General features: G+C 46.2%; 1 protein-coding gene across 1 annotated transcript in view; it reads right to left on the reverse strand.

The window, feature by feature from the left end:
• Nucleotides 1-25,898, reverse strand: part of DPH6 (diphthamine biosynthesis 6) — a 484,410-nt gene that overhangs the window by 334,749 nt on the left and 123,763 nt on the right. Inside the window, exons 4-5 of the mRNA XM_078659430.1 lie at nucleotides 8,869-8,942; nucleotides 5,768-5,886 (exon numbers count right to left, since the gene is read on the reverse strand). Coding sequence (XP_078515556.1) covers nucleotides 5,768-5,886; nucleotides 8,869-8,942 — 193 coding nt within the window. The remainder of the gene's footprint in view (nucleotides 1-5,767; nucleotides 5,887-8,868; nucleotides 8,943-25,898) is intronic.

Below are 25,898 nucleotides of genomic sequence, written 5' to 3' on the forward strand. Positions count from 1 at the left end.
TAATAACCCAACGTTTCAGGAAAAAGATGCCCCGGATATAGGGGCTAATGTTCTCCCAGAGCAGTGGGTTACCCACTTTAGGAGCCTGTATAATCATGAGTCTGGCTCTAGTGAAGAGCCGTTGGCCATTTCAACTGAGGCTCCATTAGTAGAATTTTCCATTAGGGAGATCACTGTAGGGATGGAGGGCCTGACCAGAAATAAAGCCCCGGGGCCTGACGGAATCCCCCCAGACTTGTTCCTGAGCAATATCGAACTTTGGGCCCCTCTAATGACAAGGGTTATTAATACTGCCATTACCTGTGGCCTGCCCCCGTCTTGGTCCACGGCGGTAATTGTGCCGATTTTTAAAAAGGGCAGTAGGGATGACCCGAAGTGTTACCGCCCGATTTCCCTGATCGATGTGTCGGCAAAACTTTTGGGAAGGGCAATTCTTAATAGACTGTCCGAGTGGACCGAGGAAAATAACATCTTCTCGGACACTCAATACGGATTTAGGACAGGGAGGTCGACTAGCGACCAGTGCCTGAACCTCTATATGCTGACTGCCAAGTATACCATGGCTAGTGACGAATCCGTCTACATGGGTTTCATGGATCTGGCAGCAGCATTTGATCACGTCAACAGGGAAAAATTGTGGGGTATGATGCTTAGTATGGGGATAGAGAGGGGTTTAATTAATATATTGAGAGAATTGCACAGCGACACCACTGCAAAGGTTCGCTTTAACAGGGAGGGGGGACTGACTACCTCCTTTCCCTGCATGAGTGGAGTCCGGCAAGGTTGCATTCTTGCCCCCTTTTTGTTTTCCCTTTACATTAATAATTTGGAGCAGTTTTTGTTAGGTCTAAAGGCAGATTGCCCAAAGGTTGGGTCGCGTCATATTCCTGTTCTGCTTTACGCAGATGACGCGGTCCTGATCGCACGCACACCAAGGAGCCTTCAAATCTTGATAGACGGATTTGTTAGGTTCATGGGCGCCCTGGACCTTTTTGTTAATCTAAGCAAATCATATGTGCTTCTGGCGGGAAAAACAAAGAAAACCTCCTCTACATTCACATACACAATAGGGAGTCATATTGTGGAAAAGGTTAAAACGTTCCCCTATCTTGGTGTAACATTCGATGGTGCCCTGAGGTTCGATACCCTGGTCGAGGAACGACGTGGTAAAATGATTGCTTCTAACGGGGCAATTGCTGGCTATGGCAGGAGGCTAGGAAGATGGTCCCTGGAACAGGTGATAAACCTGTACAGCTCTGTATCATGCTCCAAGGTAATCTATGGGGCAGAAGTATGGGGCTTTGTTAATACCACTAGTATCCAACGAGAGGAAAATAAATATCTGAAATCGCTCTTAAGGGTACCACAAAGTACTGCTGGTATGATTGCCCACAGGGAGTTAGGCAGACCCTACATAGAAGATCTGATAAAATTGAGGCCCATTATTGCTTGGCTAAAAATCTGGGTTAATCCCGATGCGACACTAAGCAGAGAAATTTTATCGGACTGTCTTGAGAGGGACAAGTGTATGCGCATCCCCTGGCTCTTTTATGTGAAGAATACCTTGGAGGAGCTAGGTTTTGGGAATTTGTTTACGCACCCCACAACTATTGTAGCCCAGAACAAACTGCAGGTAGGGAGAATTTTTCTAGAGCGGAAAAACCTACGCAGAGATGAGGCTGAAGGGTGTAAAAAGACAGTGAGGGCCCATTTCCTGGTGAAGAGCAGGGAAGGTATGGAGCCTTACTTGTACCTCATGTATAATGCACAGAACAGGTTCTTGATGTGCCGTTTCAGACTGAACCTACTCCCATTTATGTTGGCATCACCAGCGGGTTTTGCTACGTCAATTGAAGAGAAGGGGTCCTGCGGCTGCGACAATAGGTCTCCGCAGGACTCCCTTCACTTTGTTTTACTCTGCCCTTTTTATTCAATGCCCAGACGTAGATACCTTGTAAACCTCCTGAAAAAAGCTAATTTGGTCCACGCTAGGGAGGCACTAGTATTTTTACAGACAGCTGCGGATCCGTTAACACTGTGTAGCATTTTGAATTTTATCAAGGTAGCTCTCCGCTTAAGGCTCACCAGAGGAGAAGATTGAATTGTTTTTACTGTAACTTTTAATAGTGCCAATAATGGATACCTGGTTGTATTATGGTGTATATTTTTTGTACAAAGAATCATGAAATGTTTAATGACTTTTTACTATGTATATTTGAGTGTGCTTTTATGGTGTTTTTTTAATCACCGAATAAAGATTCTTGAATTGAATTGATTGCAACACTGTATACGAGGAGGGCGAGTCACAGCATCCTTTTCCCTCTTCTCTCCCTTTCCTGACTTTGACAATATGCCTGGATGTATTTCCTGTCGTAGTACCTATAGTTTTCAATACTCAAATTCTGGGTTTTGGGTCAGCCGCTTGCTCATAACGAGATGGCTTTATTGACATCGCTGCCTGCTCCTCTTTATTCATGAGTATGTCCTGCACAGGAGCGTTTTGTATTCAGTGTACTGATTGGTTGGCCTGTATTATTCCACTGCTGACCTTGTTTGCATTCAAGAAACTACTTTTTTCTTCTTCGGCAAGCATTCCATTAAAGTGCATGTGTTTTCTTAGTCTTTTCCTCTGATTTTACCTCTTCCATAGACTTTTCATACCCCTAACCCTCATTCATTATATCTTTTATCCCCCCTTTCGACAATCACCACTGGTCCTGCTTTCCACCCGCTCCACCTGTGTAATATTTTTTTTTTTAAGACAGCTTGGCAGATGCAAGACACTGCCAGGCCACTTGCAACCTTTTCCGCCTTCACTTTTAATAATTCACTTTACAAATATAACATGTGCATCCGGCATTTTAGATTAGTGAATTAAAAATGCCAGCGGAATCACAGCACAAACTTTGAGACGCGTCTATAAGTCATAATGCAGATAGCCATCTTGAATTGGACTTTTTGTGTTAGCAAACCCATTCCATAATTGCTCTCGCATGCACGCCTATGTGTTTTCATAAATGAGCATGCATGCAAATGCAAAAAGCATTGGCAAAGCCAATAACTCGCCTTTTTAGAGCCGAGAACTTTTGGCTTTGCCAATGTTTATTTAAAACAAACATATACTTGTTCATGCCTCCACTTACATCTAACAGGCTCATTAGCTATAATACGCTTAACCCATGATACATTTAGAGATGCCACAGTCACCGATTCGGACTGTAACATTTTGTTACCGCTTGTCCTCCCCAAAGCATTAGGTAGACTTACTAATCATCCTTCCCATCAAAATATGTCCATCTCAGGCCATCAAAATCCATCATTATTTCGACTTTTGGATCCCCAGTTTATATTTTGTTTATTTATCTATACAAAGAAGAACATATGAATCAGAAACTTTTATGTAGCAACATAAGCAGTTCAAAAGATGTGTATGAGCGGAAACTGCAGTGGGAGCTGGGGGTATCAGAAAGTTCTTACATTGTTGAGAGCTCCAGTGAGGTGAGGGCTGTATAAATGAAGTTATAGGGAAATAGGCCAGGTATGTTATGAGAAATTCACGCCTGGCATCCAATATGCTAGATATTGTTTTTCTTATTACTGTACAGGTGATTTCTTAGAGCAGCTCTGAAGTCCAATGCAAAGGAGACACACATTTATAGTGATAAGGAGCTCCCGTTAAAGGGGTCCATCCGGTAGAAAGACCAAAACGTGGTGGTGGCACAGGGTGGTTTGGGTAAGGTCAGTAGATTTTGGCTGGCTGATCCGGGACTACGAGTATGGGTGAAGCAAAAAACTGTCAGAGAGGTTAGTCAGGAGTAAGGCTGTCGATGGGTTTGAACACTTATATGAGTAAATGATAGATGGCTATAATCTTGATAATAAGCCATGCAATCTGTTGACGGTGCATGGAGGTTGGAGTGAGTGGAGAAAGATAAACTAGTGTGTGAAGAAGAAGTTGATGACCTTTCTCAATCGGAGTAAATGAGAGGTTCTGGAGTCCTAACAGCAAACCGATGAAGCATTCAATTCTGTTGAATGACAAGGCGAGGATGAGTGTTTTAGCATTGTTGAAGGCTAACAGCAGTGGGATCTTAAGATGCAGAGCTGTTGAAGCTGTCCTTTTGAAGCTGGGATGGAGATAAAAGCCTCCTTCTTTATGGATGTTTCGAACAGAACACCTAGGTATCATGTTCTCTTACGGATTGGTCAAAAATAGTGAGCCTGCGAGAAGGGAACAGCGTTAGCGAGAAGGGTGGGAGCATTTCATGCTGTGAAGTACAGGACAGCCGCTTTAGAGAAGTTTACCATGGGCGGACTGCAGCGACGTGCTTGGCATTCACGTTTGGAGCTTATGTGTGTGAGGAGGGAAGGAGAAGAAGATTTGGGTATCGTCGGCATAGAGGTGGTATGAGAAGCCAAAGGAGGAGGTGATGATCATTAACGGAGGCAATGTAGAGCGAAAATAAAAGGAGGTCCAGGAACGATCCTCGGCGAACACCCACCAGGAGAGAATAGATACAAAAGACTCACTGTACTCCCTTGATGACAAAGCAATATAATCCAGCATTTCTGGACACAGAACCCAACATCACACGTCAGCTTTCATCACATCTCCCAGACACACCGTCCTACTTCGGCCAGCACCCTCTTTTTTGGCCGCCCTTCCTTGGTGAAGTCAAACATGACCAACATTTCTCTTTCCTCTTCCTTCTCATTCCTTTTAAGTATCAGTAAAACTCTTGATGTCCCGCGTTAACCACGCTGCTGTCGCAGCTTGGCAATCATCCACCTTACTGCCCTGTGGTACCCAGAATAAAGAGATAGCCATCCTATTCTTGGCTCCATATTCAACTTCAGGTGCCCTGTGAATGGATGTCCTTGTCACCTCCCAGCGATCTTCTGGATCACTAAAGTCTTGTAACCACTGGTCCGGTCAAATTCCACCCCCAAACCATATCACTTGAAGTCAACAATCTTTGTTTTGCGGGGCAAGGTACTACCTACATCTTAACAACTGACATCTGTAGTTAATAATATTTTCATTTAGATCACTCCCTTTATTTGTGGTGTCTTTAACAAATTGTACTTTTTATCACACGTGGAACAAGACAATCTTGAGAACCTGCTTCATCGCGACAGCGCAGCAACAACTGATGCGTCAGAATACTTGACTGAAAAACTAAGAGGGTCAGTCTTATGGAAATAGCCAAAACAAGTCCACTCTCCAAACCATGATCTGCTAAAAAGAGACAAACCAGGCTCTCGCAAGGCACCGCTGATGTGGCACAATATCGGTCCACACCTCAGGACTGCACAGGCACCCCTCAATTCAGAAAAAATCAAAAGATGCACCTCCTTAAAGGGCCACTGACAAAACCCTCCAAACTATTCCGAACACATTTCCCCAAATCTCTCTGCCCATCCTTTTCATTTGTAGACAATCTTAAATAATATCACCTCTTTGCCGCCATCGTTCCTATGTCCTTTACTGCTGGCTCTTATCCCCCAGCCTTGATTGAGCTATAAAAATACCAATACTTCCAACATTCCAACCTTCACTTTGTGCAATGAAACAGGTCACAATAGAAGTGTGAAGCATGCTCAGTATGGTAGTTTGTGTTGGGATGTACATCTTCTAAAGACATCACACAGTAAACATATATTTGCAAGGCAATATATATTTTATACAATATCTCACTAGGTACATCTTTCACGGTTAGATCAGTGGCCAAAAACAAAGACACCTCTTGAAATGCTGGACACTCACCAAAAGCCGCCACCTTGATAATCACAGCTTCGACGCCAGCCTGTATCATTTCATTGAGAAGGTCTTCCTGCTGGCGGCGCCATAGGAAGGCCAAGGGCTGCAGGCCGAGCCTCTTACACCTGGTCAGAGGAGACAAGAAAGAGACATTGGTTTGTGAAGGATCGAAGAGGACTGCTCCTTTTGTGAAAGAGGACAAGAGGATGTGCTCCTGTGGCGTGTCATGGGAGGTAACGTCATGAGAGCCCTGCTAGGCTGGGGCTTGACCACAAGCCTTGTATCCGTCACCTCCTATTGGTGGAAGATTCCACAAAGAGTTTTACACCACAATCTGATCTCAAGGGCTTTTGTTCAGGTCATCCACCCTAGTAAATGATGATGCCAAAAGTGACAACACACTGCCCGGTACGGTCGACGGGATGGCAGGTGATGAAAACAAGCTTCATAGCTCTGTCTGTTAGAAGATCTTTATTTATTCCAGGTCACACAGTCACCCGCATGCACAGATAAGGACAGAGTCGCTTGTATAAGAAGCACGTTTCCCATGGATGGAGGGAGTACAAAAGTAGGACCTACCATCAGAGTGTGACAGTGGCTCAGGCCCAACAGGGAATGAAGTACTCATACCAGCTGACCAGTCACAACATATGCTGGTCCTTTGTTCTGGAAGAGTAAGTGTTGGCTACTTCTGCAGGTTCTGTGATGTACAAAAGTTTTCAAGAGTTCGACATGATGGTGTGCAAACCACTTTTCCTCTGCTGTTCATTCTCATCTACCGTCTCACGTTCTTTCCTGCTCGTCTACAGACCTTTGCCAAACACATAAGAGTTGCATGTGCCTTCATAGTCACAGTCTTTGACATAAACGTAAACCACAGCAATCACTGCACGCTGGGAGACCTGAACATTTTCTTCGATTAACTAAACTACATCCTCCTGATGAGCATAAAGGAACGCGCCCAACTTGTATAAGGACAAAGACACTCTGTTTGACACACCTTAGATGCAATCTTTTCTCTGTCCGGACACGTCACAGTAAGAGGAACCCTCCTAACCATCTCCAGCAACCACCACCTCATCTTCATTGACAACCTCCCCATGAGAACAACTATTGTAGACACAGTACCTAGTCAGACTAACTACAGACAGCAGAACAAACTCAGTATCAGAACACTCGACTCCTAACTCACAAACAGCTGACAGCCCAAACCAAGAATGGAAGAGTAACTAACCTCTCTACAACTAGCTTTCTCAAGGCTTCGGCAAGCTGCTAGCCCTCAGAACATCCATGTGCCCTAAACATTGATCCACAACATATTGGCTCAGAAAAGAGATAAAGCACTTGAAAAAAGACATAACTGCACTACAATGCCAATAGAAGAAAGCAGACAACCAAACCTTCAATATACTACTTCAACTGGATCTAGAAAGCAAAATGACTCCACTATTCTCAGTGGATCTCCAAAGCCAAATGCAAAACTGCAGGAGACACTAAATTTCTGGAAGGGGGGGGGGGGGGGGGGAGAGGCGGGTGTGAACAGACAGCCTTGTGGAGAGCCGAGCCAGAAATCTGTGTTGGCCCTAAGAGCCAAAGAATGAACAGAGCCATGAAAAGATGTAATCAGGCAACAAATATAATGAAAAATTATGAGAACGACTTTACTGTGAAAAAAAAGTACTTTTCCATATTTCTCAGTGTCTCAATTAAAAATATATGAAAATAATACGGCATTGTGTGACATTAATTGAAGTACTATTTTTTAAAACATTACATATTCAAGAATACGCCCATGCATTGATAATATTGCCACAAATTATCCAAAATGTCACTTTTGTCATGTTCTCGATTTATATAGCCTATATTGTTATTAAATGTGTAACAAGATTAATTTATATTAACCCTATATAATTGAGGTTTACGTAGAGCTTAGATCCTTTACTGAATTGTGCTCTCAAACTGGCTAGTTAAGGAAAATGATACATACTGAAGTAAAGTGATGCGCGGTGGATCACCCAGTTTGGCCAAGTGGAGAAGCTGGGAAAGATCATTGATTTGTGCTCAGATATGCAATTATTATTGCTTTATTACTGTTAGTACCTGGAGTTCAATAAATACACTATTCACACCTTAAATCAAACTGACACTATACACACAGATATACATGTGCGTTATCATAACACCAAAAGGTGTGCTTCACAGCCTGAACGGCAAACCGCTTCGGGAAAATTTACACTTTTGTTGAATCCCTTCCTCATCAAACCAGGAAAAGTGGTTTGGGCTCAGAAGATGCGTATTGAAGCCCCAAGACCCACATCTTGGGGAAAAACAACTTATTTGGTCATGAAAGATGTTGGCTGTGGCTCCACCGTGGAGGAAATCCTGTTCGGCTTCTTGTAACGGGTGGGATCACAATACCACATTGACGCATCTGTCATGTAGGGATCTCTGCCATTTATTATCGTAAGTGTCCTGTACCTGGAGTTTACGCAGGGGGGATCCACATACCACACACCAGAGGTACAGTAAACATCTGAAAGGCTGCATACATAAACCTTATAAACAGCCACCAACCAGTCTTCATATAGCCCAGAAGGACACTCGCTTAAAGACAGGTCACAGGCACCTTTATTAATGTATTTAACATATGGACAGTGTGTCCCTGGCCTGAATCGTATAAGGGGGCCCTACATGCAACTCATCAAATTAAAGTAAACAAAAAAAAACAATGAAACCAGAGATTCTAATGGTGAGAGAAATCCGTCAATACCATCAGTGGCAGAGTAGACTATATGTACAACAGCATCACTTGAGGGACCTTAGCTTAGGGATTGGCTGAAGGGAGGGGTCTTTGGAGGTGTTTTAGATGCCTTCTGAAGGCAAGAAGAGAGGGGGTCTTCCTAATGTTGATGCATTCGAAGCAATTGATGGGACACACATGAATTGTTTTTGGTGCATGTACTTCTGAAGTTAGTTGCGTGATGTCACTGCGACGAGGGGCGGCTCCCCGGCGGAGTCAGTAAAGTAAGGGTCACGCGAGGATAAGGGCAGCTCGGAGTGCGGTGTCACTGTGGTAAGGGAAGCTCCCAGGGTGAACATGTACTTACACGTGCTCAACTCTGACCCGCTGGTAGTCCGAGAGAATGGCTCCCACCGACACACCCTCCACGTCTTCTGCATCCTGAAAATAAGGATAATGAAACATGAAACTACAAAATCATCTCCAATGATGTAGTAAAGCACAGGTTGAAACATCCTCACTCTTTCTGGTGATACTCACTGCACACGTCACAGAGCAACCCTCAAAAGCACTTTGATCACTTACGTAAGACACTAAAGCTCACTTTCCGTAATATTTCATCTAAAACCTTTATAGAACTCACATGTGTAGTGTACGCGTGTTAACTATTACTACATCCACGTTGTTCTGAATTCTGTTTTTATATATAAGCAAACTGATGCAATTAATAAAAAGATAATTTCAATAAAATCATTTAAATTAAGGGTGTGCAATGTTATTTTCTAGCTGTACAAATGTGCTTTGGTCTTGTTTTCCACTGCTGACTAATTTCAGATATTTCCCAGTTTTCCCTCCCCTTGTAAAGTTTTCTCACTCTGTAACAAGATAATATTTAGGCTAATGGAACCCGGCAGAGCCAAATATGAAAAACGGTGTAATTTACCTACGTACTGGTTTCAAGGACCAACGAGAGTCAACTACGTTGTGGTGCAGGGCAAACATATTAAATACTTAACGAAGATGGGCTTCAAATTGGTTATCTTGATAATCCTGCTGAACATATCAGACATGGATTGCATCTTACGATTTGAGTGAGTGACCACTTCCAAAAAAGAAAACACTGGCAAAGTTGTATTACAACGCATTGCACTGTGAAGACCGCTCTGTAGCTATCCATGCTGCTGAAGACCATTGGGCTAACCTTGAAGAATCCCTTTCTATGAAGCAACCTGTCTAAAGGGGGCTGTGAATAGACCCCCTGCAGATTAGAAGAACTGTGAATCACCATTGAATAACATTGGGCCATGCATGTCTATGGGAGCAGAAGTTCCCACTTGGGTCAAAGCGGTCAGGGGTTCACTTACGGGTAAGAGGGCTGAGAACCACCTAATGTTCACTGAAATGCTTCATTTGAACTTTGTGATTAACGTAATAGTGCATTAAAAAGTTATTCTTGATTGAAAACAAATACCACTTATTGGGCAATCATACTTAATGACATACGTAGTGACGTGTCTAATTAAGTATCTGATATCGCTGTTAACACTGAGAGCAAATGTCAGGCAAACTGGTCAGATGGTGGGCGATATTGCTGAGAAGGACTCAGGTTTGCTACATTGATCCCAGAAGAGAGGCTCGGTTTGTAATCAAAGACGAGATTGGTTGACTGTATCACAGCTGTCAGCTTCATGTGCCCTGCTTCATTACCTTGTAGGGGTCTTTTTTCTGGCAGACGGCTGATGGATTCCAATGCAACTCTTTGTCACTGAGTGGCGGGTCACCCAGGAAGGTAGCCTTCAGGGTGTTAATGGGTTTTAGTTTTAGTTTAGGTTGCAGGGTGACGAGAGAGAACCAGCGGGCAGCTCCAGAAACAAACGACTAGTGGGTCATGGATGACGATGAAGGTCAGCTCAGTGCAGGATGAGAAGGATCGAAGCCCCCGAAAAGAATGACTCGTTCCAGATGATGATCGAGGACCAGTAGCCATAAATGTGAGGAGTACCAGTAGGTCCATAAAAGAATGGCTAGAAGATCCGCGATATAGACCGAGGACCAAATGGTCCAGGGTGTGAAGAAGGCCAGTAGGTCCAGAAAGGAATAAATGGTCGGTCCAGGATAGCGATGGATAATCAGTAGTACCAGGATGTAAAGGACGTTACGCCTAGAAACGAATAACTGTTAATTTCAGGAGGAAAAGCAAGAACACGCAGGGCATGAAAAGAATGTTTGACATGGCCAGGATGACGACTGAGGACCAGTGGGTCCAGGATGTGATGGAGAAAGGCGTGTCGGGTATCTCTGATAGGTGTAAGAGGAGAGACAGGGACTTGGGGTGATATTGTTCTCAACATGTTCTTACCTTGGGGAGTGGGTGAAGTTAGTGCATTGCATGCATGAGTTTGCTTGTTAGGTAGGGTGACCAGATCGTGCGATCCAAAAACCAGGACATTTCGCAAAAATAGAAAAAGGACTACACATTTACATCAATAAAGTGGCAAAGAATGACGGCCCTCATCCACATAAAAACACAGAAGAAGCACTAAGAAAATAAATGAAATGTAATTTGTAAAACCACCATAATACCTGTTAATTCAATTGCTTACTCATAACAGCTGCTTACTAGCCCTGCTTTGGAACACCTGAAAAGTGCCTCTCGCTGTTTTCAGTTTACCCTCTCAAAAAACGGTACATCAGCCACTTTTACCGAAATCTGCCGGGACAACTGTTGAAAAACCGGGACGGTCCATGCAATTCCGGGACGCCTGGTCACCCTATTGTTAGGGCCATACTGTAAAGTGACGAGCAGGCGGTAGTACTGCTTGTAAGGTCAGACCTGTCCCATTAAAGTAACCTTTTGCACACTTTCATTAGGTCCCTTTGGCTGGTACCTCCCTCTCGGCCAAACCTTCTTTCCTCCTCTATCCTTCTGCTATCCTTCCGAATCCAAATAACTGATTAATATATCCACCACCTAAAATGTACTTGCATGTTTCACTATAGTAATTCAACACTAATCCTCTATGGGTCTCGAAGTAGCGTGCTACTAGTCGAAAAAGCGCTTTGACGCCTTGTCCGGGGTAGTAAGCGCTATACAAATGCAATTACAATACAATGCAATGGCTAGGGTCTGCACACAACCCCAGGCCACCATATTGGTCCCGAGTGCAAGGCTCGGAATGGTGAACCAGAGTGCAGAGACTTGTTGGGCTTTTTCGCCACATCTTTCCCTCAGCCCGCCCTTAGGTGGGTGACCGCAAAGCTTTCGAAGGCCACCACCCCCCCTAACCCTGAACCCCGACCACCCACACTGCCAGGGCCCGGCGCCACCCGAGGCGGCCACGGAGGCGACCCGGAAACAATGAAAAAGCAACACCCTCTATTTAATTACAGGATGACACGCGCTGTAATTATTGGCGCGAAATGAGATATTAGGGAATGTAAAGTTAGCCGTGAATTACCCCGTGTGATCAATTATTCCGCAGTCTCCGGCCCCTTCAGATAACTCTCCCCCGGGCCTTTCCGGTAATTTTTCTTTGCCTGATAAACACGATGATTAAACAGCGCGCGCCTGCGAACCTTTGATACCTTTCGAAATTAAAACCATGCCGGGCCCCGGGCTGTGTCTGATTCCGAATACATGTGTCAGTTAATCAGATAAAAGAGCACGGGGGGGCTGGGGAAGAAGCGTCGGGGCCCCCGGGCGTCATCAGGGCCTGACAACCGCAAACAAAAGAAGCCTCGCACAAGCAGTGTCAGGGATGGATGGGGAGAGGTGAGCCCCCACAATGCACCGCTTCCAGGGGACACCAGGGGCCCGGGCCATGCAGCGATAACTGGGGAGAGGTGAGCTCCCACAATGCACCGCTTCCAGATGACACTCAGGGCCTAGGCCAGGCAGCAACAAATGGGGAGAGGTGAGCTCCCACAATGCACCGCTTCCAGGGGACACTCAGAGCCCAGGCCAGGCAGCAACAAATGGGGAGAGGTGAGCTCCCACAATGCACCGCTTCCAAGGGACACCAGGGGTCAAGGCCAGGCAGCAACAAATGGGGAGAGGTGAGCTCCCACAATGCACCGCTTCCAGGAGGTGAGATCCCACAATGCACCGCTTCCAGGCCAGGCAGCGACAAATGGGGAGAGGTGAGCTCCCACAATGCACCGCTTCCAGATGACACTCAGGGCCTAGGCCAGGCAGCAACAAATGGGGAGAGGTGAGCTCCCACAATGCACCGCTTCCAGATGACACTCAGGGCCTAGGCCAGGCAGCAACAAATGGGGAGAGGTGAGCTCCCACAATGCACCGCTTCCAGGGGACACTCAGGGCCCAGGCCAGGCAGCAACAAATGGTAAGAGGTGAGCTCCCATAATGCAACTCTTCCCATAGACACCCGGAGCCCAGGCCAAGAAGCGACAAATGGGGAGAGGTGAGCTCCCACAATGCCCCGCTTCCTGGGGACACTCAGGGCCCAGGCCAGGGAGCGACAAATGGGGAGAGGTGAGCTCCCACAATTCACCGCTTCCAGATGACACTCAGGGCCTAGGCCAGGCAGCAACAAATGGGGCGAGGTGAGCTCCCACAATACACCTCTTCCAGGGGACACTCAGGGCCTAGGCCAGGCAGCGACAAATGGGAAGAGGAGAGCTCCCACAATGCACCGCTTCCAGGGGACACCCGGGGCCCAGGGCAGGCAGAAACAAATTGGGAGAGGTGAGCTCCCACAATGCACCGCTTCCAGGGGACACTCAAGGCCCAGACCAGGCAGCAACAAATGGGGAGAGGTGAGCTCCCATAATGCACCTCTTCCCATAGACACCCAGAGCCCAGGCCAGGCAGTGACAAATGGGAAGAGGTCAGCTCCCACAATGCACCTCTTCCAGGGGACACCCAGGGCCCAGGCCAGGCAGCGACAAATGGGGAGAGGTGTGCTCCCACAATGCACCGCTTCCAGGGGACACCCGGGGCCAAGGCCAGGCAGCGACAACTGGGGAGAGGTGAGCTCCCACAATGCGCCGCTTCCAGGGGACACCCAGGGCCCAGGCCAGGCAGCGACAAATGAGATGAGGAGAGATCCCACAAGGGGACACACAGGGCCAAGACCACGCAACGACAAATGGGGAGGTGAGTTCCCACAATGCACCTCTACCAGGGGATACCCGGGGCCCAGGCCAGGCAACGACAAATGGAGAGGTGAGCTCCCACAATGCACCTCTACTAGGGGACACCCGGGGTCCAGGGCAGGCAAAGACAAATGGGGGTGAGCTTCCACAATGCACCTCTTCCAGGGGGACACTCGGGGGCCAGGCAGCAACAATTGAGGAGAGGTAAGCTCCCACAATGCACCTCTTCCAGGGGACAGCCGCGGCTCAGGCCAGGCAGCGACAAAGCCGATAGGTCTGTCTTGCCATCGCGCATACATACCATCATGAGCACAGTGCGTATCCTATTCACCAGTCACCACAAACACAGATTAAGTACACCCTAAGCATCAAACATTGTAATGAAACTCACAGTCCAGACCTTTAAGTGGGAAAAAAGTGAAAAAAGGGGGTGGAAGCGTGTCTCTAAAAGAGGCGTGGCATACAACCTATATAATAGCACAGCAACTGACCTACACCTAAAATCAGCAAAGACTATTGGCTCTGTCAGTGGTTGTCTGTTTGGATCTGGAGCGAAGCCAAGCCTTGGATGAGCATGTATTCTGAACACCTTTTTGACCCACTGACAGGCACTGTGAGAAACTCACACTGCCTTCAGCCTCAAATCTAGACCTCTTAATCCCATCAAGTATAAACACCTGGAGGCGACTCATTTCAAAGCATGCACCATACAAGAGTAACTGCTACAGGAACAAAAAACATACAAAAACACAACATCCTGGCAACAGCTGTGACACGTGTGAAATGTAAACGGGAACTAAATCACTGACATGGATTACCTGAAGATTTATTACATTAATTGTTCAGAAATCGTCAGTGGTTTCCCAGTAAAGTCAAAGACATGAATAAAGGGGTCGATAGGGACCATTTTAAATACTACTAGGTTGGATCCGGAGGGACCCAGCCCACTTAAGACACTCCCACAGGCTGTAGCACTATAACAACATAATCATTCACCCACAGTAAGGTCAGTGCCGATTTAAGAGTGTCACGGGCCCTGAGGCAGGCAAGGAAAATGGACCACCTTGCTCCCTGAATGGTAATGAAAGATGCAATAATTCAGGTAGTGGGCACCTCGCAGCCAGGCGGACCCTGGTACTGCACCTGCTGTAGTAAAGGTAGTTTCATCCCTGTTTATCGGCCCTCATGTTCCTTGTTCTAATTGCTTTGCTTTCTCTCTTCTTTATATCATTCCTCTCTCTTCACATCCTTTTCACTTTCTCACATTCCCCATGCACGTCACCAACGATAACCTCACGCCTGTCATGGAACCCCTCAGTTTCCTACTATTGATGCGAAGACCACGATAAGAGGCACCCTCACCTACAAACCCCCAGGAACCGGAGTAACATTCTGAAACAGCATCCTTAACCTCATCGCCCCCCTAGCAATCGTCTCTCCACTACGTCCTGTTCTAAGTGGCGACCTCAAATTCCACATCGACAACCCCAGTGATGCCAACTCCATCACCCTCCTGGAGAGCTTCAACAACATCAGTCTCACCCAACTAGTCACCGAACCCAAGGACAGAGCCAGACACACGATCAACCTCATTTTCACTTCCAGCATCAGAATTAAATTCTGCCATACCACAGAACTCACATGGGCTGACCACACCATGGTACAGTTCACTATCACCGTCGCCCAGCACCCAATCACCAGCTGTCAGATCCCCCCACTGCAGCTGGAGCAAGGTCGCCGAAACCCAGTGGTCACATGCCTTCACTACCTCCCAACCCAAGGCCTCAACAGACCTCGACCAGACTGTCCAGACCTTCGATGCCTGGCTTACTGACAGCGCCGACCAAGTCCCCCCATGGAAACCTACAAAATTCATCAATATCCCCAAACCAGTTGTTATACCCCAGAACTCAGGACCGCCAAGCGCAACTGACACTAACTCAAGAAACGATGGCGTGACACCAAGAACCCCACCGACAGAGCAGCTCACAAAACAGCCCTTAGCAACTATTACTGGCATATCAAAGAAGCCAAGGAAGCAGCCATCACAACCCACATCAACTCCGCCGACAACCACACAAAGGAACTCTTCAAAATAGTCAAAGAATTCTCCAACCTGACAGCCTCACAGAACACCATCCACCCCACCCGAGAACTCTGCAACACTCTCTCAGACTACTTTCACAGCAAGATCACCAACTTTTACAGCAACTTCAACCTCCAACCCGCCACCCTCAACCCAACAACCTCAACTAATCAGCCACCAACCCGCCACCCTCAACCCAACAACCTCAACCAATCAGCGAACACCAGCCAAACAATCATCACCTGGTCAACGTTCACCGCTCGACCACCTCAGCCATCATGTCCTTCACCCACGCCGGGGCGCCCACTGACTCCTGTCCCCACCGGCTCTACAACCTTGCAATGAACCCAATCAGCATGCAACTCACCGGCATCCTCAACATCTCCATTTCCACAGTAACCTTCCCGGACAGATGGAAACAAGAAGACGTCAGACCCCTCCTAAAGAAAAACACAGACGAACCCCAACCATCATAAAAATTATCATCTGATCTCCCTGCTCCCCTACCTGGCCAAAGTTCTCAAGAAAGCCATCAACTAGCAGCTCACCAAATTCTTGGAACAAAACCAACTACTGGACGTGTCTCAGTGCCTTGAGACCTCACAGGTGAGTACCACGCTTACATATCCCTGATTGATTGATTGAATCAGGATTCCATGCCTACCAGAGGACTGAGACCACACTGATTGCTGCCACAGACAACATCAGAAAACTCCTGGACCATGGAGAAATTGTGGCCCTGATCCTCCTTGACCTTTCTGCGGCATTCAACACAGTCTGCAACAACACCCTCATCAACAGACTCCACAACATAGGCATACAGCAAGACGCCCTCAAGTGGATCGCCTCTTTCCTTACAGAACGCATACAGAGCGTGTGACTGCCTCCTTCATCTCCGCACCCAAAGACATCATATGCGGCGTACCACAGGGATCATTCCTCAGCCCCACCCTGTTCAATATCTACAGGACCCCCTTGCAGACGTCATCAGATCCCACCGACTCAATATAATCTCCTACGCAGATGACACTCAACTGATCCTCTCACTCACAGAGGACCCCCTCCAACGCCAAAACCAATTTCTGCAACACCATGACCAACATAGCCGAATGAATGATAGACAACTGACTTCCACTCAACTTGGACAAAACTGAGGTACTGATCTTCGCAAAAAACAACTCTGCATGGGATCACAGCTGGTGGCCTGCAGAACTCAGACCTACACTCATAACAGCAACCTTGGAATCATCCTCGACAGCTAACTGACCATGAAAAGACAGACAAGTTAACGCAGTCGCCTTCTCCTGCTTTCACACAATTTGCAAAATCTTCAGATGGATTCTAACCAACACCAGAAAGACTGTAATTAAGGCCCACCTCACCAGCCGCCTCGACTACGGTAATACCATCTATGCCGGCATCTTTGCCTAGCTCCTCAGAAGACTCAAGACCATACAGAAGACTGCAACCAGACTCATCCTGGACCTCCCCAAACAAACCCAGATCAACCCCGCCCCCCACCTGAGACACCTCCACTGGCTCCTCAGCCAGAAAAGATGCCAGTTAAGTTCCTCATGCATGCCTACAAAGCCCTCACGACTTAAGACCTGCCTACCTCAGCCACTGACTGAACTTCCACCAACCCGCTAGACACCTGCGCTCCTCTTCACTCGCCCTCGCGCACACAACCCCCCGCATCCGTCGCAGCTGCAGCAGTGGCCGCTCCTTCTCCTACATCGCTGCCAAGACCTGAAACGACCTTCCCCTCCAGCTCCGCACAGCCCCCTCGCTGGCAGACTTTACAAAGAGATTCAAAACCTGGTTCATCTAATGAGACACAGCGCCCAGATGCCCCATGGGGTGATAGTGTTGCACTTTACAAATGCTGTTTTGTTTGTGTATGTTCACTCTTCCTTTGCCACCCCTCACTCATTCCACCCTTTCTTTTTCTTCACTTCTCCGTGTTCCACTTTACCCTCTCCTCTTTTAATTCCCCTTTTCTCTTTCCCACATCTCTCCATCATCCTCTATCCTTTCTCTTCCACCCACATCTTTCCCTCATTATAGCTTTAACATGTCTCTCCTTTCAATCTTCTTCTTCCCATGTCTTTCACATGTATATCTTACCTTCACTTTTCTCTCTCCCTTTCATCTCCTTGCTGTCTTTCCCTCCAATTCCTTATTTCTACAACCTTTTTATTTTTTCTATAGTTTTTTTCTACTTCTTTCTCCCCTTGTATTTATCTTTTTTTGCCCTCTCTCTCACTTTTTCCTGTTTCAGGCTTTTCTTCCCACTTTCCTCTCTTCTCGATTTTTCCTTTATTCTCTCCTCTATCTTTTTTTAGCCCATCAGTCTTACCACCATAGCGAGTCTTCTTTTCTTTCTCTGTGCCCACTCAATTTCTACCTTCCTTTTCGCTTTCTACACTCAAACCTCCCCTCTCCCTCTCTTTCAACACTGAAAACTCCCCTCTCCCTTTCGCCTACATATCTGCTTCCCCTCTCGCTTCTGATTATTTTTGTCCATCCTATTTTGTCTTCTCTCCACTCCCATGCCTCTTATGTTTTCATTTTCTTTCCTTCTCTCATATTATTGTTTACCATACTTCTGTACTCCCTGTAGTAAAGGTAGTTTGAATACTGTTTTTCTGCCCCCAAGTTCCTTGTTCTAACCCTCTTTGCTCTCTCTGTTCATTATATCATTCCTCTCCCTTCATCTCCTTCCTCTGTTTCTCTTTCTCACAGCCCTATGCACGTCCAATCTGTGTTTCTTTCCGACACCTCACTCATTCAACCTTTCCACTCTTTCTGTTTCTTCTCCTCTCCCTGCTCCACTTTACTCTCTACTCTTTGTATTCCCTCTTTATCTCTCCCATGTCTCTGCATCATCCTCACTTCTTACTCTTCTATCCACATCTTCCTCAATATCGCTTGAATCTGTCTTTCCTTTTAATCTTCTTCTTCCTTTGTCTTTCACATTTATACCTTAAAGTCACTTTTCTCTCTCCTTCTTATCTCCTTGCTCCCTTTCCCTCTGATTTCTTATTTCTTCAACTTTTTCCTAAATTTTTACTCCTTTCTCCCTACGTTTCTATCTTATTTGTCCCCTCTCTCACTTTTTCCTGTTTGCTCCTATTTCAGGCTCTCTTCACCTTTACTTTCTTCTCGATGTTTCCTTTATTCTCTCCTCAATTTTTTTCCCCCGTATGTCTCACCACTATAGCGTCTTCTTTTCTGCCTCTGTGCCCACTCCATTTCTACCTTTTTTCTTTCTACACTGAAACCTCACCTCTCCCTTTGTCTTCCATATCTCCTTCCCCTCTCGCTTCTGAATATTTCTGTCCTTCCTATTTTGTCTTCTTTCCACTCCCATCCCTTTTATGTTTTCATTCTCTGTCCATATTTTCTTTGTCTTTCCTCATCACTTATTTTCCCCTATCTATTCATTTACTTTTGTGCCCTCTCTTCCCTCACAATATTGTTTACCTTACTTCCATAGTTCCTGTCTTTTCTACTTTCCTCTCCATCCTTCTTTAATTTCTCTTTATCCTTATAATTTTTCATTTTCTCTCTTCATCCATCTTTTTTTTCTTTATCTCTGCCTTCTTGATTGCTGTCTCTCATTTCTCTCTCCAGTCAAATGTCCCTTCTACAGTGATCATTCTCCTCCATATCTTCTCTCTCCCTCCAAGATTGGACTAGGACAGAAAATATGGCCGAGCACCAAAATAAAAGTGGCCCCCCATTAGTGAATCAGAAAGTTAATAAAATGGCTCACATTGGAAAATTGGAGAAGCTTTGAAATCATAAAGACAAGCTGTATAGTTTTTTTTGCAAAGAATTGGAGAATGTGTGTACTTGTACTTGCTGCAGGCAATGTCGCTGGTAATATCAAGAAAATCAACAGTAAAACCCAACCCATCAGGCCATAAAACAGGCCCACAAATGGCCTAAAAACGTCCCACACACTAACCTGTCAGACCAGCCCCTCTCGCACTACCCAATTGCCCTTTACGTAAGTCTGATTCTGCATTCCTCTTGCGTCCTGTCTCCTTCCATCTTTCCAGTCTTTCTCCTTTTTTCATTCATCAAAGTCCCTTTTCTTTCTTTCTGATATCTTGGTCCTTCTTATCTTATTTCTCTGTATCCCTTTCCCCTCGTATTGCTACCTTACTCTTCTGTATGTATCTTTGCATAGGGTATTTCTATAGTGCAGACCTAGCCAAAAGGCAGCAGAGCGCCGTAGATGGTCAAAGAAAAGCATAAAGGCAATGTGTACTGCGAGAGGAAGCTGGGTTGTGGATGGGTAAAGCTCTGTGATGTAGTATTCTTTAAAGAGGTGCGTCTTCAACTCTTTCCTAAATTGGAGCAACGCTGGGATGATTTTGGTGCATACAGGAATGTTTGTCCAGATCCTGGGTGCATAGAAGAAAAGGTCTGCTGTCTTGTTTATTTCTTTTTTACACGTCTTAGTCTGTGCTCTGATGGTGCAGTGCTGCGGGTGTGTCAAGAACCACCAGTTTGTCTGCAAGATAAGCAGGGGTAATGGTGAAAAATGAAAATCCAGTATTTGTAAAGCGCACAGCTACCCGGAGGCATCCCGTCGCTTGGGGCCGTCGGAAAGATTAAACGAGCTATTGCCCAGAGTTGCATGGTGCTGGGCTGACCTGCCGTGGGTGCCGGGGATCGAACCGTGAGCCCCAGCGTCCGGTGTCAGTCAACCTGGCTGCAGCGCCACACCTCTTCCCACAGTCATGATGTAAATGATGTTGCTGGTTTTAAAGACGGAGCAGCTGGCAAGGGGAGGCAATGAGGTTTTATAAGGATACAGATGATGTGAACATATTTCTTCAGGCCCTGGATGAGATGTGCTGTGGTGTGTAAGATGGCCCAAAGAGGTTCCAGTGTGAAGTCTGGGAAGCCATGCGGTAGGGCATTAGTGCTATCCAGGTGCAAGAGTACGAGGGCTTGAACAGCAGTTCTGAAATCACTTTCTTGTAGAAACAGCTTTCGTTTATTTAGAAGAGAGGGCTGGTACCAGGTCGTCTTTGTTTTTTGGGCAGTGTGTCCCTTGAGGGTGAGAATGGTATCCAGGTGAATCCAAGTGACTTGCCATTCGGTGAAAGTTGGTTTATGACTCACGAGTTGCATAAAGTTGAATGTCTCAGTTCTATCAACACTCACTCAGAGCGTAGCTTAGTCATTATTGTTAGGACGGTGTGCAGCTGAGATATTCCAACAAGCCACATGGTGTACCCAACTATAATCGGTTGGGCTGGGGCTGCTAGGCAGGTTATTGGACAGGTTTAGGAACATTCGTTTTCAGTTATTTAGAAAAGTAGGATTAGTCAGCAAAGGCCACAGTGAGACAGACTGGACTTCTTGGTCTGCTCCAGTCCAGTTCCTTGGCACAACAATGTAATTGTGGGAGGCCAATAAGAGCAGGCCCGACACCAGAACAGGCCTAACAAAAGCAGTCCAGGCTTGGGGAGGACAGGGTTAGTAGTAGCACATGAATCCAGTATTAAAGATCTTTAAAGAAGATGGAGACACACACTGGATACTCACAGTCAAGGTCACCTGTTTAGAACCCAACCCAGATGCACACAGTGGCCACCCACAGGCAGGTACACCATAGCATATGTGGCTGATGCTTCTGAGACATTCTAAGGGCAGTTGCACGTTTCCTTACCTCACATGACAGGTACAGTGTAAATGTCCCTCACATACCAGGTGCAGATAGGCCTACACAGTGCAAGTGTTTCTTCTCCGCAGAACAAGTACAGCACAGCAGCTTGAGTGAAAGCTACAATCTCTCTCAGAAAAGATACAGCACACTATCCACAGTTTTAGAGTCCAGTCCTCACAAACTAGGTACAGCTGCAGAAGTGCAAGCCTCTACCTCACAGAACAGGTACAGGACACCATCATCAGTGCAAACAGCTCTCACAGAACAGGTGCACCTGGGCTTCAGCAGTGCTAAGGCTTCTCTCTCACAGAAAAGGTAAATCACACCATCATAAGGGAAAGCAGCTGTCATGGACCACTCACATTACACCATCATCACTGCAACCATTAGTCACTGAACAGATATAATACACCATCATCAGTGCAAGCAGCTCTCACAGAACAGGTACAACTGGGCAACATCAGTGTAAGGCTTCTCTCTCACAGAAATGTACAGTATACCATCATAAGTGCAAGCAGCCATCACCAAACAGGTATATTACACCATCATCACTTCAAGCGTCCATCACAGTAGAGGTACAACTGGGCATCAGCAGTGCACGGTTCTCTCTCTCATGAATAGGTACAGTCGCCATCATCAGAGCAAGCAAACCTCTCAGAGCAGATACAACTGGGCTTCAGCAGTGCAAGCTTCTCCTTCACATAACAGGTACAGTCCATTATCCTCCCTGCAAGCAGCTCTCACACAACAGGTTCAACTGGGATTCAGCAGTACAAGCTTCTCTCTTGCGAACAGGTACAGTAGGATAACAGCAGTGCAAGCTTTCCAACTTGACAGAAAAGTCAACTCCAGGTCCAGTTTCCACTGTTCAGCTGGGCAGGTGCTGCAAAAGGCTTCTTGTAGCTTGTTGTATTCCTGTAGCTTGAATAGGACATCAGCCTTATGACTCTTGGAGTTCACTTCTTTGTCCTGCGTACAGGCGGGAACACGTCAAGTCTTCAGACTCTTCTCAGGGTGCTGACAGCAGGTTCAGTCCTCTTCTGTTCTTACACAGGTCCAGGAGCACTCTTAAGTGGGTGACTGGAGAAGCCACATTTATGCCTGCAATGAGCTAGTGGGTGGGAATGAATCTTTAGATACCCTAACCAATAAGGTAAAGGTTCCCGGGGCTATCCCTACCCACTTTGGGCATTTTCAACTAAAATTGGGCTCTGAAGACTGGGTGTCTCTGGAGAGTGTACTATGGTAATCCTAGTATTATTTCACATCTCACATCAAATTCCAGTTGCAACCAGCCCCCAAACCCCCAACAACCTCAGAAGCAGTAGTTTGGTAGAACAAAGCCAGGTTTCCAGCAACCAGACGGTGGATACACACAAATTGTTTTGGCATTCAGTTTCCCTCCTATGAAGTTATGAACCGTTATATGTGAAGCCATAAGGGCCGTCAAAAAGGATTTGACACTGTAAGGTCAAAAGGAAGTCTGCTGTGATTGAGGCCGATCCGGCTTGGGGACAAAAGAAGGGTCCTATCCAAGAGTCAGCTAACATTTCCCTGTCACAGGGAAGGCCTCTTTGAAGTATGCCACTTGTCCTATAAATAAACCTAGCAGACTTGTCAAGCAGGTTTTGACACTCCAGCAGAATCTAACAAGTGATATTGGCAAAGCCCTCTGTGATAGTGGGGACAAAGGAAGGGTGCAGGCCTGGATTTTTGCTGCTTTTGACAGAGTAGACCTCTTTGAAGTTAACCAAGTTATGTTATGTTGTGTTATGTTAAAAGTATTTACTAAGCGCACGTACACCAAGCAGTTTCACGACGCTAAGAGCAAAGGGGGTGCTGCCAAGTCTTTGGGCCTAGCCCACAGTAATCCTATTAAAGGCACAACAACACTTCCCCACACTCAAGGCCTAGTATTGCTGTCAGTGGGAGCAAGTTCACACCTCATTCATGCTTACTGAAATGTTAATTACTGGCTTGCAGGAGTGAGTGTGCAAAATTAGTGTTTAGCTTACAGTGGCTCAGGCAGGGTAAGGTTGGCATTCTAAAAGTCCACTTTCAAAAATATGTTTCACAAATTTGACTTCAATAGTGAATTAGGCTTGTACTAAATATTTCAAAAATGAAATTTGTAGTTGTTTCCTAGACGGAGATAACATGTATTAAAGATATTATTATACCCCAATGCTTTCCTATGGAACAGCTACTCCTGCTACAATAAAAATAACTTTAATGTATTAGTCACTGAAGGGCATGCTTAATAAGGAACTTTTACATGTCCTACTTTTAAACCATGCAGCTTGCCTTATGGTCAATACGGCCTACTTAGGTGCGGCTTTTTAACATTTAAAAGGAATATCTAGGCCCGTCAAAAAGGGGTAATTTTGATGGGCCTGAATTTGCAATTAAAACTGCACAACCAGTCTACAATACTAAGCCTGGAGACATGATTTACCGTGCCACTGCAGAGGATGGCACAATGAGTACTGCAGTCTACTGACAGCATTTAATTTGCAGGCCCTGGTTACCCATGGTACCATATACTACATACCTAAAGGCTTATTAAATATACTAATCCGTTGTATACAAATGTTACTATGTTGTAAGGGGGATCACAGGCACCTTACCACTGAATAGCAAGAGTAAAGTGCACTGAGTTCTAAGGCGAACAACAGGGTTCAGCAAAAAGGCAAAACACATTTGAAGTGACCCTGCAAAAAGGACACATTTCTAACACAGAAGCAGTGCGATGTTCCATTCCAAGCCTGACATTCAGCTCAGCAGCAATAGGACAAGCTTCTGTCTCCCTCGCCAAAGTTACAGCTCAGAAAGCAGCAATAGAATAGGTAGAGTGTGGCCACACCAGCAGCATATGCTGCCCCTCGTACAAAAAAGTACAAAATGCCATCAGTAATGCAACCATTCTCCTTGCAGTACAGCTTCACATGTGTCACAGGGTGGGGAAGTGAATGGGGTTCAAGGAGATAGTGAAGGATATCTAACCATTCACCCCAGAGGACGAATGCCGGGATAGCAGCATTGGAGGCTTCAGAGCCGCAGCACTGCAGGTGCATTTCCCTACAACATCCAATAGCTTCTCCTTCTCTGACTCCCAAATGAACAACTACTGCCATTGGTCACACTGTGCAGACCTGAGTGAGGAACATCATGCTGGCCTGCTCATGACTTGCCATCCCCAGGCAGCTTGAGGCAACCATATCCACTTCAAGGTAGGGCAGAGATGGACCGGCAGGAAGTGGCTAGGTGGCGGAACAGAGGTGATACCCCAGCAGCACGACGCGGCACCTTCCACAGGCCTACATGGGAGACACATCAAAAGGCCCATGTGTACGAAAACAAGTTACTTACCTGTAACTTTGGTTCCCCAGTATTGGTAACTTTCATAGATTCCCATGCTTTGTATCATTCCCCGTCGTCGGAATGGGAGCCTCGGTAGTATAAAAAACCATAGAGACAAAAGAGAAACCTAGGCCTAGGCCTCATCTCATTTTGTATCCTATCACCCTCTTTTTGTAAAAAGAGACCAAACTTTTGCCAGAACCAATCAGAGCAGCCTCACCCTCTGGAACCTTCCTGAGAGAGCTCAGAGCCTCAGATTTTCGTAGCCGTTGTGCAAACCGCCACTAACTCTGTAACAAGGCTGAGCTTTCCCCGGGGAGGTGGGTGGGCGCATGGGAATCTATGAAAGTTACCAATACTGGGGAACCAAAGTTACAGGTAAGTAACTTGTTTTCTTGCCCCAGTATTGGAACTTTCATAGATTCCCATGCTTTGTATCAGAGTAGCTAGCAGTAAATTCCCAAGAACACATTTTGTAAACACATGGCATCACATAACCATATAAGCAATACATAAGCATAGCAAAACAAACAAAATGTGCTCACCAGGCTGGAGGGATCGTAGGGAAAGCTCACCTCTCAATGAAACAGATTCCGCAGGACTGCTTGACCAACAGCCGCGTCGTCTCGACCTGCAGACTCTAGGCAGTAGTGTTTCGTGAAGGTATGAGTACTGCTCCACGTTGCTGCCCTGCATATGTCCTTAATGGCCACTCCTGAAAAGAGAGCCACTGATGATGCCACTGACCTTGTGGAATGTGCCCGGACTCTTCCGTCCAGTGGCTTGCCAGCTTCCTGATGACAGAACTGAATCGCACTGGAGATCCAGCGGGAAATGCCACTCTTTGCCAAAGGCAATCCCTTCCGTGGTGCACTGTAGGACACAAACAACTGAGTCGTCTTCCGAAAAGGACGGGTGCGCTCTAAGTAAAACTTTAAGCATCTCTGAACGTCCAAAGAATGTAGCGTGCGTTCCGCAGGAGTAGAAGGGTGCAGAAAGAAAGATTTCAGAATCAAGGGTTCATTCAAATGAAACTCCGATGGCACCTTCGGTATAAATTTTGGATTGGTCCGAAGAATAAGTACCTCCCTTTTAAATTGCAGGAATGGATGCACTATGGAGAGTGCTTGAAGCTCACTCACTC

The sequence above is a fragment of the Lissotriton helveticus genome, chromosome 9 (genome assembly GCF_964261635.1).
Source record: "Lissotriton helveticus chromosome 9, aLisHel1.1, whole genome shotgun sequence".
Lineage (NCBI taxonomy): Eukaryota > Metazoa > Chordata > Amphibia > Caudata > Salamandridae > Lissotriton > Lissotriton helveticus.